This window comes from Sipha flava, unplaced genomic scaffold (genome assembly GCF_003268045.1).
Source record: "Sipha flava isolate LNK unplaced genomic scaffold, YSA_version1 220_pilon_pilon, whole genome shotgun sequence".
NCBI classification, from domain to species: domain Eukaryota; kingdom Metazoa; phylum Arthropoda; class Insecta; order Hemiptera; family Aphididae; genus Sipha; species Sipha flava.
The window spans coordinates 1,402,516-1,420,264 of record NW_020272849.1 but is presented as its reverse complement, the minus strand read 5'-3'; the positions used below and the strand labels follow the sequence as shown (position 1 = coordinate 1,420,264).

General features: G+C 29.0%; 1 protein-coding gene across 2 annotated transcripts; it reads left to right on the top strand.

Annotated features, from left to right (window-relative positions):
* Positions 1-87: 87 nt before the first annotated feature.
* LOC112683114 (esterase E4-like) lies at positions 88-17,539 on the top strand. 2 transcript variants are annotated; one of them, XM_025554000.1, is made up of 9 exons: positions 88-182; positions 8,012-8,075; positions 8,136-8,279; positions 9,006-9,351; positions 14,274-14,464; positions 14,592-14,921; positions 16,757-16,913; positions 17,001-17,127; positions 17,241-17,539. In XM_025554000.1, exons 3-9 carry the CDS (start codon positions 8,232-8,234, stop codon positions 17,446-17,448), a joined length of 1,407 nt encoding a protein of 468 aa, XP_025409785.1. In that variant the 5' UTR covers positions 88-182; positions 8,012-8,075; positions 8,136-8,231; the 3' UTR covers positions 17,449-17,539. The 2 variants fall into 2 exon arrangements, with proteins under 2 accessions (XP_025409785.1, XP_025409784.1); XM_025553999.1 differs by having other exon boundaries at positions 7,769-8,075.
* The last annotated feature ends 210 nt before the right edge of the window (positions 17,540-17,749 follow it).

Sequence of the window (17,749 nt, the reverse complement as noted above, 5' to 3'; positions counted from 1 at the left end):
TTGATTCCCAAAATGGTACCGTTATTAGACGTTATCAAAATGTCTAAAGCACAGATAAAGATATTAGATATTTTAGTCCGCGATTAAAATATTTATATTTGTGCTGGCACTATTTTTATCAGTTATCGATTTATCGTCAACTCTGTCGTTACTTATCATTGTTCAAAGGATAAATTCTACTGGTAAGAATAAATTCCACTGCTTTTTTCTGTATCTAAAACTTTAACGGTTTACTCATTTTTTTCAGTATTCATAATTTAGAGACGCATCTATCTTTTTTTTTTTTTTTTTTTTTATTTAAGAGGCGCATAAAATATTTGCCTCAGCGATTATAATAACAATACAATATGACTTAAAATAATGTTAAATTTCACAATTAATATATAAAAACATAACAAGATAAGAGAAATAAACACAATTATTAAGATGAAAATAAAAATATCGAAGATAGTTAATTATAATATAGATAAGCATTACAATAGAAAGTTTCTTATTTTAATATTTAGAGATGTGGTTGTTAGCTATTCGGCTAACAGGTAAACATAAAATACAATTATAAAAATTGCAGTTAATTACAATTATAATAATAACTTAGGAATAATTTTGTCGCATGAAATCGATAATTAGGTAATTAGATAAGAATACGAAATGAAATGGTACATAATTTGATGTACTTACAATGATATATGGAATTACAATTGACCTTTATTTAATAATGACGTAAGGAGTGACAGGAGGGGTTTTATAATCGCAGTGAATTCTGTAAAGAAAAAGTTAAATAAAGTTTCTATATTAGGAGAGTGTGGAAGTGGGAGTGTTTATAATTGGCGGAAGTAGCTTCGGCATATGATGGTTTATCAGTATTGGAATTTAAGGTGGATTTAGGAGAGTTAATATGAGATTTGGGAGAAGAAATGAAGTGTTCACGATGAGGTGGTCTATTTTTAAGTTTTTTATAAACAGTACAGCCTTTGTAATTTGCTGGGTGACTACCTTGGCATAAAGCACATCTGGCCGGAGATCCTGGTGACATAGTGCATACGTCAGATCTATGTTCTTCGCCACATCTGATGCATCGTGGAACGTGGTTGCAGTAACCTTGAGTGTGCCCGTAAGCTAGACAACGGTGGCATTGAGATGGGCCTTTACGTTAATGGGGTTTTTCGACAACAATTTTTGTGTTTAGAAGATAATCGATTTTGTATAAATCTATATTGTTAGTGGCCCTTTTGAGGTCAACGAAAAAGAGAGGTAGAGGTGATTTATCGGAAGAGCGCTTAATGTTATAAACGTGGGTAACCTGGTGTCCCAATTCCGAAAGAGCGGGAATTATATCTTCAGTAGTGGTAAAGGGGTGGAGATTACGAATCACCACACGTAATGGGCGCTTATCATACGACTGGTATGAATGAAAACTGATATTGGTCTCAACTAGATATTTAATGAGTAGTCTGTAATGCTCATAGAAATGAGTATGGATGATCAGGTAAAGAGTGGTTTTACAGATAAACTCAATTGTATTGATAATTTTCATCAAGTTTGAGGTGAAACTGGAAAAATTATCCACGCCTTTAATATAAACTACAGGTGGTTTTGGTGGAATTTTTTGATCATGAGATTGAGTCTTGTTTGGCTATGTGTTTTTGTTTGAGTCGTTTAGTGTGGTAAGAACTGAGTACCGGTTAGAAGTTATAAATATTTTTGATCCCTTATCCACTGGCTTGGGTGAAAGCGAAGAAGACGATAAATTTTTTTTGCTTGTGCCACGACTATTAGTCGATTGGGCCGCCATATTACGTAAACGTAAAGACAGAATAAAATAATATAATATTAGCGTATGAAAAACAGATAACGGAGCGAACGTAATGACCATGCGTTCATGGTTAACGTTATCGCCGGACTATGCATCTATCTTATACAAATTATAAATAACAGCTATTACTCACAAAAAATTAGCCACAAAACCGTTTTATTTATTTTTTTGTTCTATTTTGTTATACATCATCTAACTATAATTTTTAGTATACAGACGCAATACCTATCTGCTAAGTTTTTTATCAGCTTTTTTTTAAGCTTAAAGTTGTTTTCAATCCATTAGTATACTTATAATAAATCATTAAGTTCAAAACTAATTGAGTTTTTAATGAATAAAAATGAAATTTATAATAAGCCGATCTAATTTAATGTCTTTATCAATTAATAAATAATTTATAAATTGTATAAATTTAACTAATTAATATTTATTGACTTTGTGACAGTCTTGAGAGATTAACATTTGTTAAATTTAGCTCAGCTATTACCTATAAAACATTTGGAACATTTCTAGTTTACGGGACACCCAAAAATTTGGCAATTTTTTTGGGGTACTGATTCATATTTTGGGTGAAAAAAATGTTGGTGAAATTAGAATCTGGTGCAAGAATTTAGTTTTGAAGTTATAATTAATTAAAGTTTATAACTTTACACTAAAACTCTTAAATACTAATTTTTCTTTATAAAGAATCTCCAAAAACATTGCGTAATGGTAGCAACATCGTTTATTTATCCACGTAGCCGAGTTCGATCCCCCCGTATAGGTATAATAAAATTTTGAATTTTTTTTTTTTTATGATAATTTTGTATCTAATTTGATCTCTTACAGCAATGAAAATTGTTTGCATTTTTTTTTTCGAAAAATTGGAACTTTAATTTTAAAAATTTTAAGACTTCGCTCGTTACGCCTGCAGCCGGCTCCACTCATAAACTCGAGTGCCACTGCGTAGCACTATTTTGGGGGGATGGGGCTTCGCCCCAAGAGGAATTATAGTCTAAACCTAACCTAGTTTTTGTTTAAACCTTGACATTGTTGTAAATGGAATTATGTTCTGCATGTGAACCTAAAACTTCGTTACGCGAGTGAAACCCTAAATCGTCATTAAAATTGTTTGTACTTTTTTTGTATTTTTTCTTGCGCATCGAATATCTATTGCTGTGAAACAGACTATAGGTACTGATATAACCTCATTATAAAATAAATATTATACCGATTACAAAAAAAAGTGCAAAAAAAATCCAATAAATATTTATTTCCCTACTACGGTATTGAACTCTCACTTTAATAATGGTCCCGCATTACCAAATGCACCACGACATCACTGAAGTAAATATTAGAAAAAATAGATTATTTAATCAAAACTATCAAACTTCAATAGGCTGTTACTTTCAAAATAATCGTTTGCTTTATCGTTTTCAGTGTTAAAAAATACATAAGTTGACATAAGAAAAAATCCAAAATTTTAGATGTCCCATAAAGTAGAAATATAACAAACATTTGTTTTTTTTTTTTTTTTTTTTTTTTTATTCATGGTATACCTTCAACTACTAAGGTTATTAGCTTATAACAAAAAGGCTGAGTATTACATATATAAATATACAAGAGTTACTTAAATTAGATAGTACATATTAATTTGTTTAAGAAAAGATAATATTTTATTGGTGTTTTCATTGGTAGGATTGAGGGCTTCAAAGATGTTGTCGGGCATTTTCAGTCGTTTTCTTGCTTCTGTGTGATTGCGACATTGAACAAGGAGGTGCTTGACCGTGAGAAGTTCTCCGCAGGTTAGGCACATTGCAGGTTCTTCTTTGCGCATAAAATGTCCATGGGACAACTTTGAGTGACCGATATGTAGTCTGTTGATAACTACTTCGTCTTTGCGATTATATGTATGGGGTTTATGCCAGTATACTGTAGTATTTTTAATTTCTCTTAATTTATTATTAGGTGTGCGTCGCCATTCGGATTCCCATTCATTGGTACAAAAGGTGCTGACATTCCTATGGATGTCAATGAGTGAGGAGTATGTGCGTTTTTTGGTTAGAGGGTTGTTGACTGTTTCACGAGCTACTTTGTCGGCTTTTTCATTGCCATCTATTCTACAATGGCCTAGTGTCCAAATGAACCGTATGGTCTTGTTGGATTTTTCAATGATATTGCTTATTTTAATTGCTAAGATGCTTGAATGCAAATTATACTTCAGATTGTTGAGAGCGCTGAGCGAATCAGTACAAATGTTAATGGTCGGATCGGATAATTTAATGGCTTGGTGAACTCCTTCCAGGAGTGCAAAGTATTCCGCCGTATAAATACTGGTATGGTCTGGTAGTTTGTACGATGTTGATTGATTGCCGTTTTTGATAGCGATCGCAACACCTGAGTTGGTTTTGGAGGCGTCTGTATAGATTTTTGGGTTAGACGAACAAGAATCCATTATTTCATTGAATAAGTTTTTAAATATAACATTTGACGTTTCTTTTTTACTATAATCTGCTAGATTGGTGTCCACAAGAAAGGATGGTACTCTCCAAGGAGGCCTCACACTGCATTCACGTTTGATAATTAAATTCGGATCAATGTTAGTGAGCGACATTTCATTCAACAACCTTAATCCCAGTGGTTTTTTTAGATTGGAATTGGAGCAAAATATATTTGCAAAACGATTTTGAATTAAAAATGGTGATGTTGAGTTGTCTGGAGAAGATAAGATGCGAGCAATATACTTTAAAACTAATTTAATTCTACGAATGCGAAGGGGTGGTTCTCCAGAAATGGATAAAATGCTTGGAATGGAGCTGCTTCGAACATTTATTTAAAGGAGCACACAACACAAAAAAAAAATTCTTTACATTTTTTTTTAAAATGTTAAATTATTGTAGATATGGCTATGATTTGGTGAAAATCCGATGGACAAAATACATAGAATTAGATTAAATGATGGCGGTCGGCGGATTCGTTGCTCGATTTCCGCTCGGCATGACACGCCGTTTAACAAAAATGTCTCTTAAGATTATTAATAATTGAAAAACTAAACGTCATATTGAAATTTTGATACTTGCATCGTTTTAAACACATAAGACCACACATTTATACACAAATTAAATTTCAAAAATAAAATGTTTAAGTTGGTAAATTATTGTGGAAGTGAGGAACTTTTTCACGCATAAGGTAATTATGATGAGTAGGACTCTGACGTCATGTGTCTTTTTTCAATTACTCATTACTTATTAAATGATGTGAGCAGAAACGTAAAACCTATACCATTATTTTCAAAATTGAACATTTTCTCAAATAAAAAAAACATATTTTTTGTGTTGTATGCTCCTTTAAAATCTCACAGTCAAAATTAATTTCAATATGCATTTTACATAGATTTCACTATCAACGTATAAATTTGATCTAAAGTGATTCAAATTTCATAAATTATTCCAACTTTTAACAAGTAAAAATATTATTTTAAAAAATATACTCGTATTTAAATTAATTTTTACGCAAACGTGTAGTAATAAATATTTTTTAATAAATAACTGAGTTTTAGTGTTATTTATTTTTCGATCTAGGACAATTGGACGTAGCCGTTTGGACGTGGGGACAAATGGATGTAAAAAAAATATATATAAATCAGTAAATGAAATAATTAAGTTATTTATATTTATTATAATATGTAAATTTTAATATCAAAAATATTCATTCAAAAAAACTTCACCATTAAGATTTTAATGACATCTTACGTGTACACTTGAACACTTGAATGCAATTTGTACACGACTAAAGGTCCCCACACACTGCCGCAGTGGCAGTGGCGTTGCGGTGGCGTTAAATTTGAACACACGTATTGTAATTGGAGTCCGCACACTGCTGCGGTAATACGGCCGCGGTAAAATATCACCACTACGATATTTTAAAAACCACAGCATGCTCGATTTCACCGCCACCGCTCAGCGGTATTTTCAATTGACTTATCAAATATACGCCAATAGTACTTATACTATCTAATATATATGGTGTATATTAGTCTAGACTTCGATTATTTTCTAGAAACTATTCAAGTTAAAGTTTAATATACTATTTAACTTAATTAAAAATAATAAATAAATAATTAAAGATAAATCGTCAATTTATTAATGACATAGGAATTAATTAATTATTATTGTATGTAATATCATTGATTATAAATATTTATAATCAATGGTAATATATAAATATATTATGTATAAACATATAAACAGTTTAAACTGGATAAAAATCGACACCGCCACCGCCGCAATTTGTTCAGGTCTGCGATTTTAATATCGCCACCGCGGCAGTGTGTGGGACCTTAACACGGTTATAGATGTATATTGTGTCTCGTGTATTACCGTGTTTCAATAAAGTGTGATAATTATTACAAGTTGTAAAAACCAATAATTTATATACACGGTGTTTCAAAAGTCTTCATCCAATTTCAAAAAATTATATATATATTAAAAATGAAGATATAAGGGTGAAATAAAGTAAAATATTTTTTTAAAATAGTCAAGTTTTATTTACTTTTGTTATAAATGTTCAATATGACCTCCACCGGCCGCCCAACACACATCTATACGATAATCAAATTCTTCCCAAACGTTGCTGATCATGTCTGGTGTCACGGCATTAACAGCATCTTTGATTCTGATTTTAAGCTCTTCCAAGTTTGTAGATAATGGTGGTACATACACTTTATCTTTTATGTAACCCCATAAAAAAAAAATCACACACTGTGAGGTCAGGGGAACGTGGTGGCCAGGGATGAATCGCCTAATCGTCGTTTCCTTTTCACTCAATCCAGCGCTTAGGAAGTTCACCGTTCAAATACCGGCGAACTTCTAAGTTCCAGTGCGGCGGTGCTCCATCTTGTTGAAAAACAAACCCATCACTATCCGTTTGTAACTGTGGAAAGAACCATGTTTACAACATGTTTAGATATGTGTTACCCGTTACTATGTTTTCTTCAAAAAAAAATGGACCGTAAACTTTTTTCTTGGAAATTGACTAGAAAACATTGATTTTTGGTGAATCTCTTTGATGCGCCCAAATCCTGACATTATGGCGGTTGACTTAGATGAAATGTGGCTTCGTCCGAAAAAACAATGCATGAGACAAATTACTCATTTTCTTTTTGTTTTTCGGATATGAAATTACAAAAATCAATCCTTTTTTGTTTGTCATCTGGGCTTGTAACAGTTGTAATCGGTATGCCTTCAATGTAAAATAACGTCATAGAATACGCCAAACGGTTGAACATGGGAGATCTAGCTCTAGGTCTGCACGACGTGTAGACTTCTGTGAACTTCGAACGAAACTTTGTCGAACACGCTCGATGTTTTCGTCAGAGGTACGTGGTCGACCTAAACGTTTCTGTGCACATAGACAACCACTTTTTTGGAAAGTTTGGTGCCATCATCGAATGCTTTGAGCAGTAGGAGCTTCAGTTCCATAAGTTTTTCGAAAATCACGTTTAACGGTTTTTGCCGACTCGCACTTATTGAAACGTAGAACGCAAAACGCTTTCTGTTGCGGAGTCGTCATAACGAAACAAACTAACGATTCCTAGTTCACTAACATTACGGTGTCAAATTTATCAACTAGATAACTTAAAATAAACTTAGTTATCTAATCTTTCCACTAATACATTGGTCATTAACCTACAATTAACCGTTGCCGAACTATATCAGTTCGTAATCGGATGAAGTCTTTTGAAACACCGTGTACATTGATATAAAAGGTACCTATTGCCAAAACGATAAAATTCGATAAGGTTTGATATTATGATACGATATTATTAGTTATATTATGAATATAAAATATCAATAGTTTTATAACTTATGAATATATATATTTATTTATTTTTTTGACGTCCATTTGTCCCCACGTCCAAACGGCCATGTTCAAACGGCTACGTCCATTTGTCCCTATTTTTTTATTTTTATTTAGATACACCAAATATTTGTGATTTTAAAGTCTAATAAGCAAATACTAGCAAACCATTTAAACTGCTCAATACATAGTGAACCGTCAAACAACTTTAATTTAAAATATGATTAACATGTGTAAAATCATATTATGCTTGTTATGTTTTATTGTATGTATACTAACATGTTTATCATCTAATGTACCAATCGTAAAAATTGACTCTGGTGAAATTTCTGGTGGATATGAATATACTTGGAATGGTAGAAAGTTATACTCTTTTTTGGGCATACCTTATGCAAGTCCTCCAGTGGAAAAATATCGTTTCAAGGTATTTAGCTCTTTAATTTTAGTACAAATTAATTTGAAATAATTTGAATTTTTATCAAAGGAACCTCAACCTCTTAAACCCTGGTCAGGCGTTTGGAACGCCACTCTTCCTGGAAGTCCTTGTATAGGAACTGACTATAGTTCCATAAATGAGAATATGATTGGTCAGGAAGATTGTTTATACCTCAATATTTATACACCAAAGGTAAAATATTTAAATTTATTATTTTATATTAACAAGTTGTCAACAATTTAATAATAAATAAATAAATAAATTAATTAATTAAATTTGTAAATTACAAATTAAAAATATAGTATCTGAGTTTTTTCGTTTCTTACGGGTTTTATTGATTGATAAATAAATATCAAAAATAAAATAAGAGTTTTTCTTAGAACTAATTATAAGTGTACACAATTAAAAACAACGATAAATCATTATAATTAATAAATAATTCTGATAGAATTTTGGTGTAAAATACTATATGAATAACTGAAGTACTTCTTTCATAATTGTAGTTAATATTCGTAAACATTTATATTATCATTAAATTATCATGGCCTATTTTAAAAATAAAAATGTTGTATAAATAAATGAATAAATCTACTCTAAATTTTAAACAAAATGTAATATCTTAGGGCCTTTATCTCTATATTTTTGTTTTAAATTTTCATATCATATAATAGAAAAGTGTTTGCTTAATTATAAGAAATATGAATGCGATCGCATTATAAAATCTAGTTTCGAGAAATTCTTAGTTTTATGAATTTATATTTCACATGCTCAGAAAAACAAATAACATTTTATAACTATTTAAACGAAATGTTTTATTGTAATAATGGTTCGTACTCATTACGGGAAAAGTGTTGACAGAATAAATTAGTAAAATAATCATTGTAAAACTAAATGAGTATCATTAATATTTTATTCAAGTTACCAGACTATACAAAGACTTCTGATTTAATGAATGTAGTAGTGTTCATACATGGTGGAGCATTTATTAGTGGCCAAGGCAGTATCTATGGTCCGCAATATCTTTTAGACAGTAACAATTTTGTGTTCGTAACAATAAATTACCGTTTGGGTGTTTTGGGATTTGCGTCTACTGGCGATCATGTTATACCCGGAAATAACGGATTGAAAGACCAAGTTTCAGCATTAAAATGGATACAACGAAACATCAAAGTTTTCGGTGGTGATCCTGATAGTGTCACCATTACCGGCATGTCAGCTGGTGCAAGCTCCGTTCATTATCATTTGATTTCACCCATGTCACGTGGTAAGAATTATGATTATTGTATAACTTTCTGACGTTATGCGTCCTGTCCCACCATTAATGATTTTATACTATTATCTTATTATTATTGCATACCAAAGACTGGTTTGAATTAACCTTTACCGGTTTTCAAAAAATAATATAACTGTTCTGGTTTTAAAGACACTAATTTCAAACAATTTGAGTATCGGTTCCTGTTTTTAATAAAATATAATTTTATTTCTTACCTAGTAATATACCACAGAAGAACCAGAAAGGAAACTATAAAATATTTACATTGGTTCTTATGGCCGCCCAAAAAAAAGGCCCGACATTTTGAAATTTGCACAGGTAATACTAGTAAATACTAATAGGAAATTCCCATTATTCTATGAGATTTGGCCATACTGTTAATGAAACATGTTACTGATAATATTGATATTCTGTGAAATAAAACCTATTTTAAAGTTAAATAAGCACGATTTTTTGATTATTTTTAATTTTTTTCACACCACGAATTGCACGAACAAATTTACTTACAAAAAAAGTATGTACCATGTAAATATTACATAATATGATCAGAGTATATATTTTAATGAAATTGTTTAATGAATATTTAAAACTCTCAACAATAAAGTAAATCTTTACAAAATATACATGTTTATTTCATTTAATTTAATAATTCGAATACTAATTTTAAAATAACAATAAATAATACATCAAACTATTTACACAAAGTAATAATCATCACAAATATATATACAATAAATTACTTAATCGAGAATAGTAATACGTTTAATAGTAATTTATAATAATTGTTCTATAACTTACTTTCAAATAAATTTGGTACTGCATGAGGATAAAGCCTATTCTTTTGAAAGTTGCTAAACATATTATCCTCAAAATGAAGTGAACACAACTTATATATTTTTGCAAAATCACTAGTATCTGTGGTTGGTGAAAAAATCGGATTACATTTTTCAATCCACAGAGCACATCTTAAAAATCAAAAAAAAATAAATTATTATAAAAGTGATATTTAGAGCAAATATTTCTTACACTATAGGATCTTTAGGAAAATTGAAAAAACGATTTCTGATTTCCCACAGCATTCTTGTTATATACACATAATAGCAATCGAAAAGTGCACACTTAATACCACCAGCGGAACTTGTCATTTTGAAAATAACAATTTAAACTTTAAACAGTTGTGAAAAATGCAAAAAAAAACTGAGAAAAATTAGTAATAAACAGAAAACGTATGAGCAGAAAAAAAATGACAGTCTGGGGGACTTTAGATGTCAGTTTTATAATTACATTTTTATTAGGTTATAAAATTGTCTTCGTTCATGGATTAAATGAGATTCATTTCATGAAATTCTGGGGATAGAGCACAGGGCTAACAACTCTGCTTTGTAAAGACACATCCCTGATGTGTTAGAAATAATCGGTTTGCTAATAGAAAAAGTACGAATACCTCCAAAATTTTTATACTAGTATGACCAAATCTCATAGAATAATGCACATTTTCTTTTAGTTTGGTTACCTGTGCAAATTTCAAAATGTCGACAGTTTCCATTATGGTTGTTCTGTGAGTATATAATACGGAGCTATTGAATTGGCTCCCTAATTCAGGTAATTGTCATTAGTACGTATTTAATTGGCTCCCAAGATTTATGTATTGAGTCGGCTCTCTACACGTTTATTTTATAAATCTATTGGTTATCAAAATTGTTCGAAAAAAAAATTCAACTATACATTAAAAATATAAAAGTTGAAAAAGTACGCAACTGTAATATTTTTAGCGACACAGTGCCGATTAGTCTTGAAATTATCTAGTTGTTAATCCGATTACACATTAAACGGTCACAGCCTTAGACGTATTAATACAACCTATACTAAATAATATTAAAACCGTGCAGGTCAGTGAATATTTTTTTATGTATGCATTTTTATTTTTACTAAATATTTTGATGGCCTGTTTGTATTTTAAATTATTTTAATGTATAGTTGAAGTTATTTTAATTAAAGTTACGTACTTTTTGAACTTTTATGTTATGAGAACCACTTGTTGAAAATGATATTGAAAGCCAATTCAATATTGCCTGTCTTAGGAGCCAATTCAATGGTTATTCTAAAATATACCCGTTAATGTGTATTATAATAATTTATGATGTAATAGTAAAACAAAAACTGTTTTACAATATACTGATATCAATCAACGTAAACCCCTATGACACGTACAAAACACAGTAGTGCTATTGTAATATGGAAAATTACAGCCACCAAGATATAATTTTCGGTTATCGGAACGTTTCGCTTATGCATCGTTTGCCTTAATAATATACTAGCGGGTAGTATAGATGTACATTCAGTATAAAACTTGAGAGTGCTAAAATTATCCATCCCAAGGTGATCCGTGGGGAGCAAAGCCCTCCACAAACCCTCTACAACTGTAGTTCCTAACCTTTTTCATCCTATGCCCTCTAGTAAATTATAAAAAATGTCATCTCCCCCCCTAGGTGAATTTTTGTCGTGTGAATCAAACTTTGTACCTATCAATATTAAATATAAAATTATCATTTTCATTTTTTTTAAATGAAATCATATTATTATTTCAATTTACTCATGGCCGTATTCATAGTCAGTTCTTTAGAATAAGTATTGTTCAAGCAATACTTATGACTTAAATCAAATTCACAAACGATATTGATACTTAATAAAAGAAAAAGTACTAATTAAATACTCCATTTTTAAAAGTTTGATACCAACTATGCTTAAGAAGTACTTTTAATGATTACCTATCAAATAGTAATATAATTTCTATTTATTTTATTTCAATGCGTTAATTGGAAACACTTATTAAAATATACAAATTAAACAATAATATGGATGAATTTTTTAATTTAATTGACTTTTACGACCGAGTTGATATGAATGAACGTTTTCCTAAAAAATATGTGAGAGGTATACAAACTACCATTGATTATTAGAATGACAATGAATTCTTAAACAGATTCAGGTTTGTAGCATAATATTTTATAAAAATAAAACCAATATTTAATCAATTTAATGCATTTATAAATATTAAACCATTCACCATTGCTATGCACAATAATACTACGAATATATACATTTGAAATTTGGAATTTGTTATTTGACTACTTACCAACCTTATATTTTCTACTTAGATAATTATTAAATTAAGTTACCTATTTTAATTGTTTTTCTAAAGATTTTAAAAAATAATTAATAGGTACTATTACTACTATGATTATTTGTTATTTTTTTAATACAGGATTCAGACTGAAGGTACAATTTTAATATAAGAACTATTTGTGTTGTTATTATTAATACTTATTTTATATGCAATAGGTTTTAAATATATTTACTAAATAAATATTTAATTCAATTTGGTAGCTGTATTTTTATTTATTCATTCGAATGAGCAACAGGAACATGAGCTTTAGGTAATGAACCAATGGCGTACCGAGGAATTTTTTTTTAGGGGAGTCCAACATTTTTTATTTTATCTGTTCTCTAATTATAATTATAGTTTAATTCAATACCAACAAATTACTGTTGATAACTATAGTAATAGTCACAATAGTTATACACACATCACACATATTCTGCACAAAGGTTTACTATAGTAGGTAGTTTCTATAATTTGAAATCAATTTTTATTTGGTAGTAAAATGTTATAAAAAAATACATTATTTAATTAAAAATAATTAATAGCAGTATAAATAAATAAAAATAAATAAAAAGCAGTATAAATTAAACATGGTTTATACATTATAGGTATATTATATAATCTATAAACTTTGTATATTGAAGATAATGGAAAATTAAAATACACTATTTAGTTTCGCCCCCTTCCTCAAAAAAAAAAAAAGCCTCAACTCAAAGACGTTCTTGTTGTTAATAAGTTTTTGATAACTAATAAATATCTAACACTTAACAGATAAATTATCATCACTTGAAGTGTTAAATGTAAAATTAGACCTGATGGACAATTGAAATTTAATTTGGATTGTCTTCAGTCAAGTGATGATAATTTATCTGGTAAGTGTTAGATATTTATTAGTTATTTAAAAAATATTAATAAATTAAGCATCAATCAATTAAAACCTATTTAATATAATATATTATGGTAGATTTATACCACTTTACCAGTTTAATACGTGCTGTAACAATACAGTGTCATTCCTAAATTTGTTACTACACATTTGTAGTCTACTACTGTTCAATGTATGTGCTAAATATACAAAAATAGGCTCATACAATGTTTTTATAATTATTTTGATACATTAAAATGAAAATAATCATTCTTAAAAATAAAAATATAAAAATAAAATAAATCATGTTAGATGTTGGATGATAGGCCCTACCATTTAACTTGTTAATATAAAAGGCATTAAACATTGTACTACCTACTGAAGTTTTGGAAAATCTAGTGAATTCATTAATGTATGTATTCGTAGTATTATTATGCATAGCAATGGTGAATGGTTATTTTTCAATAATAAATTAATAATTTTTCCTAAAAACTAGTATATACATTATAAAATTTCAAAACCTTTGTTGAGACGCCGTTAACAAATTGCCGCCCCTAAAATTTTGCCGCCCGGTGCAGCTACCTCTTTGCTCCCTCCCCCTTAACCCGGAACTGATTGTAAATTATTATTTTGACACATTCAATATATATATATATATATATATATTTTATTATTTAAACGTGGAGGTACTTAGGTTTAGGAATTTTTCTTCCATAATAATTTGTTTGCAACTGATCCCCCCCCCCCCATAAAAAAGTTATGTATACGCCACTGGGTAATACCTCTCTTGTTCACCCCTTGAAATAAATACTGATTATTATGTATAGTTGTGTTTATTGTTTATGGTATATAATTTAATTATGTTATTATGTTGGTTGTTTAAAGGGTTATTTAATCGAGCAATACTTCAAAGTGGAAGTGCTTTTTGTAACTGGGCTTACACTGAAAATGTTGTTCAAAAGACTAAATTTGTTGCCAATATATTGGGATGCCAAACAAATAATTCGATGGATATTGTTAGATGCCTTCTTTCTAGACCTGGAAAATCTATAGCCGAATCTGTTTCACATTTCACGGTAAATATTTTAATTAAGTAATAAAAGAAAACAATAATTGGTAAATTGTTAATACTCGTAAATTAATATATAAATATATTTAATGTTTTATTTTTGTTTAAATCTACCATTATTTAATACTGTTTAGCAATGGAAAGGCAATCCTTTTACACCGTTTGGTCCAACTCTTGAATTCGAGGGAAAAGAAAAATTCTTACCCGACATCCCGGAGAAACTTGTTCCATATGACATACCAGTGCTCGTAAGCACTACACAAGATGAAGGACTTATTTTTATTGCTTTGAAGGAATTTATAGATGAACTAAATAGTAATTGGGATGAATGTATACCACACCTATTGGATTATAATTATACAATTTCAAATGAATATCTAAAAACTAAAGTTGCACAAGATATAAAAAAGTTCTATTTTGGCGATCAAATGGTATCCACGAAAACCATGAGTAACATTATAAAAGTATGTTTGCATTTACTTACAAAGAAGTATTACATATATAAAAGAGCGGGCAGGTGCAAGAGCGGATGTGATGTATAGAAAAATAGAATTATATTTTTTTTAGGGTAGAAATTTGGTTGGCTGATCATTTAAATTTATGGCAGGAGCGTCATTTCATATAATTTCATTAAATGCAAAACCAATATTGAAAATCAAAAGTAATATAAGGACTGTCCGGTTGTTACCCACTGTTGTTAGCGGGGCACAATTTCAATGAAAAACTGGGGGTACTGAAGCCCTTCTATCTTTTTCATGTTCCTTAATGATTATAGTCACCTGCAACCCGTATAATTTAACAGTTACTAATATTTTTGGTAAATATTTAAATATTTCCAAATTTAAATTGTTCACTTTGATTTTATATTTTTAGTACACCTATAACGAATTATCTGTTTGTAAACACAAATGTTTCATCACATGATCACTTTTAGATTTTGCCTGATACGAAGGATATTATGGTTTCATATTGATGTTTGTATTTTATTTTTTTAACACTTTTTCGGATAGAAATACTAGTCCAAAAGTTTTTTCTGGGAATTTTTTATATTTTAAATTGGAATGTGGTGATACTTTAGATAGATCATTTTCTTAAATCTTAATAGTTTTTCCAGGCGTGAGCAAAAAACTGTCCTGAAACGGTTAAAATATGCTGTAAATAAAACTTCCATTTTTCAGATTTTAGTTATTTAGTCATAATTCCTAAAGTAATGTGGCTAGAAACTTGAAACTTTTACCCTATAGCTAAGATATTTTTTTCGTATTTGATACAATTTTTAAAAAGCGCTTTTAAATTTAAATATACAACTTTAAAAATACCTAATTTTTTGAAAGTCATTATGTAATAAAATTTTTATTTTTGGATATTAAGTGAAAATTTAATAATTCTATATGAGAATTCTATATGCAATATAGAAATGAATAGACTTTCAAGAATACTTGTTACGATAGAACTGATTTTTATTAATACTTCTAATCAAATTAACATAGACAAGGTAAAAATAACGATAAAATATATAATCAGAGCTTTTATACTGAATGGCTGGATTCGTCTGAATTTGGTGCCGATCCTGAGCCCTTTTATATGCTTATGGTGTACTCTTTGTTTTACTACATGTCTTAGCTATTCACATTGCTTTTCCTCATATCACGTGTAAGATATTTTATAAGTTTCTGCGTATTAGTGGATATACTCATTTTTCATATTAATTTAACTATTACATTTTATTACATTTACAACATTATCAACGTCTATTTCTATTTTTTTTGGAATTGTCTTTATTATAACAAGTAATTTACAAGTATATGTTTTTGTAAGATTATGTTTGTGCGTGTAAATTGTGTTTTTCTCGGTAATTTTTATATTTAAATAAACAAAATATAAGGTACAAGTTTGATTTTATATGACAAATTGTTATTTTAGTAATATTTGCTTATTACATTACTTTTGAACATGTACATTATATTTTCCTCGACAATTTATGTATAGAAGAGTACAAGTTACACGGTTGTTTTTATTTGATATAATACATTTTAGTAATATGTGGCAATATTAGTAACATTTGGTATTACACCAGTTTCAGTTCTCTGTGATCAAAATTGACCGAGTTATTCATTCTATGAAATAATGTACATTTACACAAAAAGTGTGTTGATAACAATTCATGAGATGCATTTTCACATCCTTGCATCTCAAAAATGATCCTCTGATTTTCGGGATTTTATTTATACCTGCATGCCTAACTTAATCTTTTTTAGTGTAAAATACAAATAATTATTTCATGTTCTTATTTCTTCAGATGATTTCAGATAGATTGTTTGGATATGCTATAAGTAATGCTGCACAACATATAGCTTCAAAAAATTCCGCTTCCGTTTATTTTCATGAATTTGGATATAGCGGTAACTATTCTATTTTAGCTGATATAAATCCCAATTTTGATTCTCGAGGTTCAGGTAAAAAATATTTTATTCATAAATTGTTTGTATATTTGTATTAAACAACCCCGAACAGATATTAATTTCAAGTATAATTATGATTAGGAGTATGTCATGGCGATGAAACCATGTATGTAATAAGTATGGCCGGTAAAAATGTTCATCGCAATGAAAAAGATACAAATATGATGAAAACTATGGTTACTATTTGGGCATCCTTTATTAAAAATGGGTAACATTAAATTTATCGTTAAACTTACTTATTTTCAAACTTTTCATTGCAAATAAATTGTAAAGTAAAAATTCTAATTCTAAAATATATGATTGTTATTTTATACTGTTTAGAAAACCTTATATAGGGGACAAGGTAAATTGGTTGCCTGTTTCAAAAAACTTCAGAGATCCTTTAAGATACATTAAGATAACTCAAAATCAAACTTTTGAAGTTAAAGAACAACAAAACCACGGAAATTTATTATTTTGGAACAGTTTACCATTAAACGAATTTGATTTAATTAATATGAAAGAAGATAGAAGACATATTGAGTTATAAAAAACCGTGTAATCTAGCATAATATTTCTTTTTATTAAAAAATAAATAACTAGGAAACGGATTTTAATTTAGTACAATATTAAAAATATTTAAATATATATTTTTTTATTATTTCTTAAATATTTATTTATTATATTGAAATATTTAATTGAAAATAAGGTAGAAAATACTTTCGTTTATAAATAATACATAATACAAATTAATTATAAGGGCTAAATTACCTCTCCACATCAACGGAAGAGATAGGTGCATATTTCATACACGTTAATTATTATGGATTATATTCTATTTTTAAATTGTT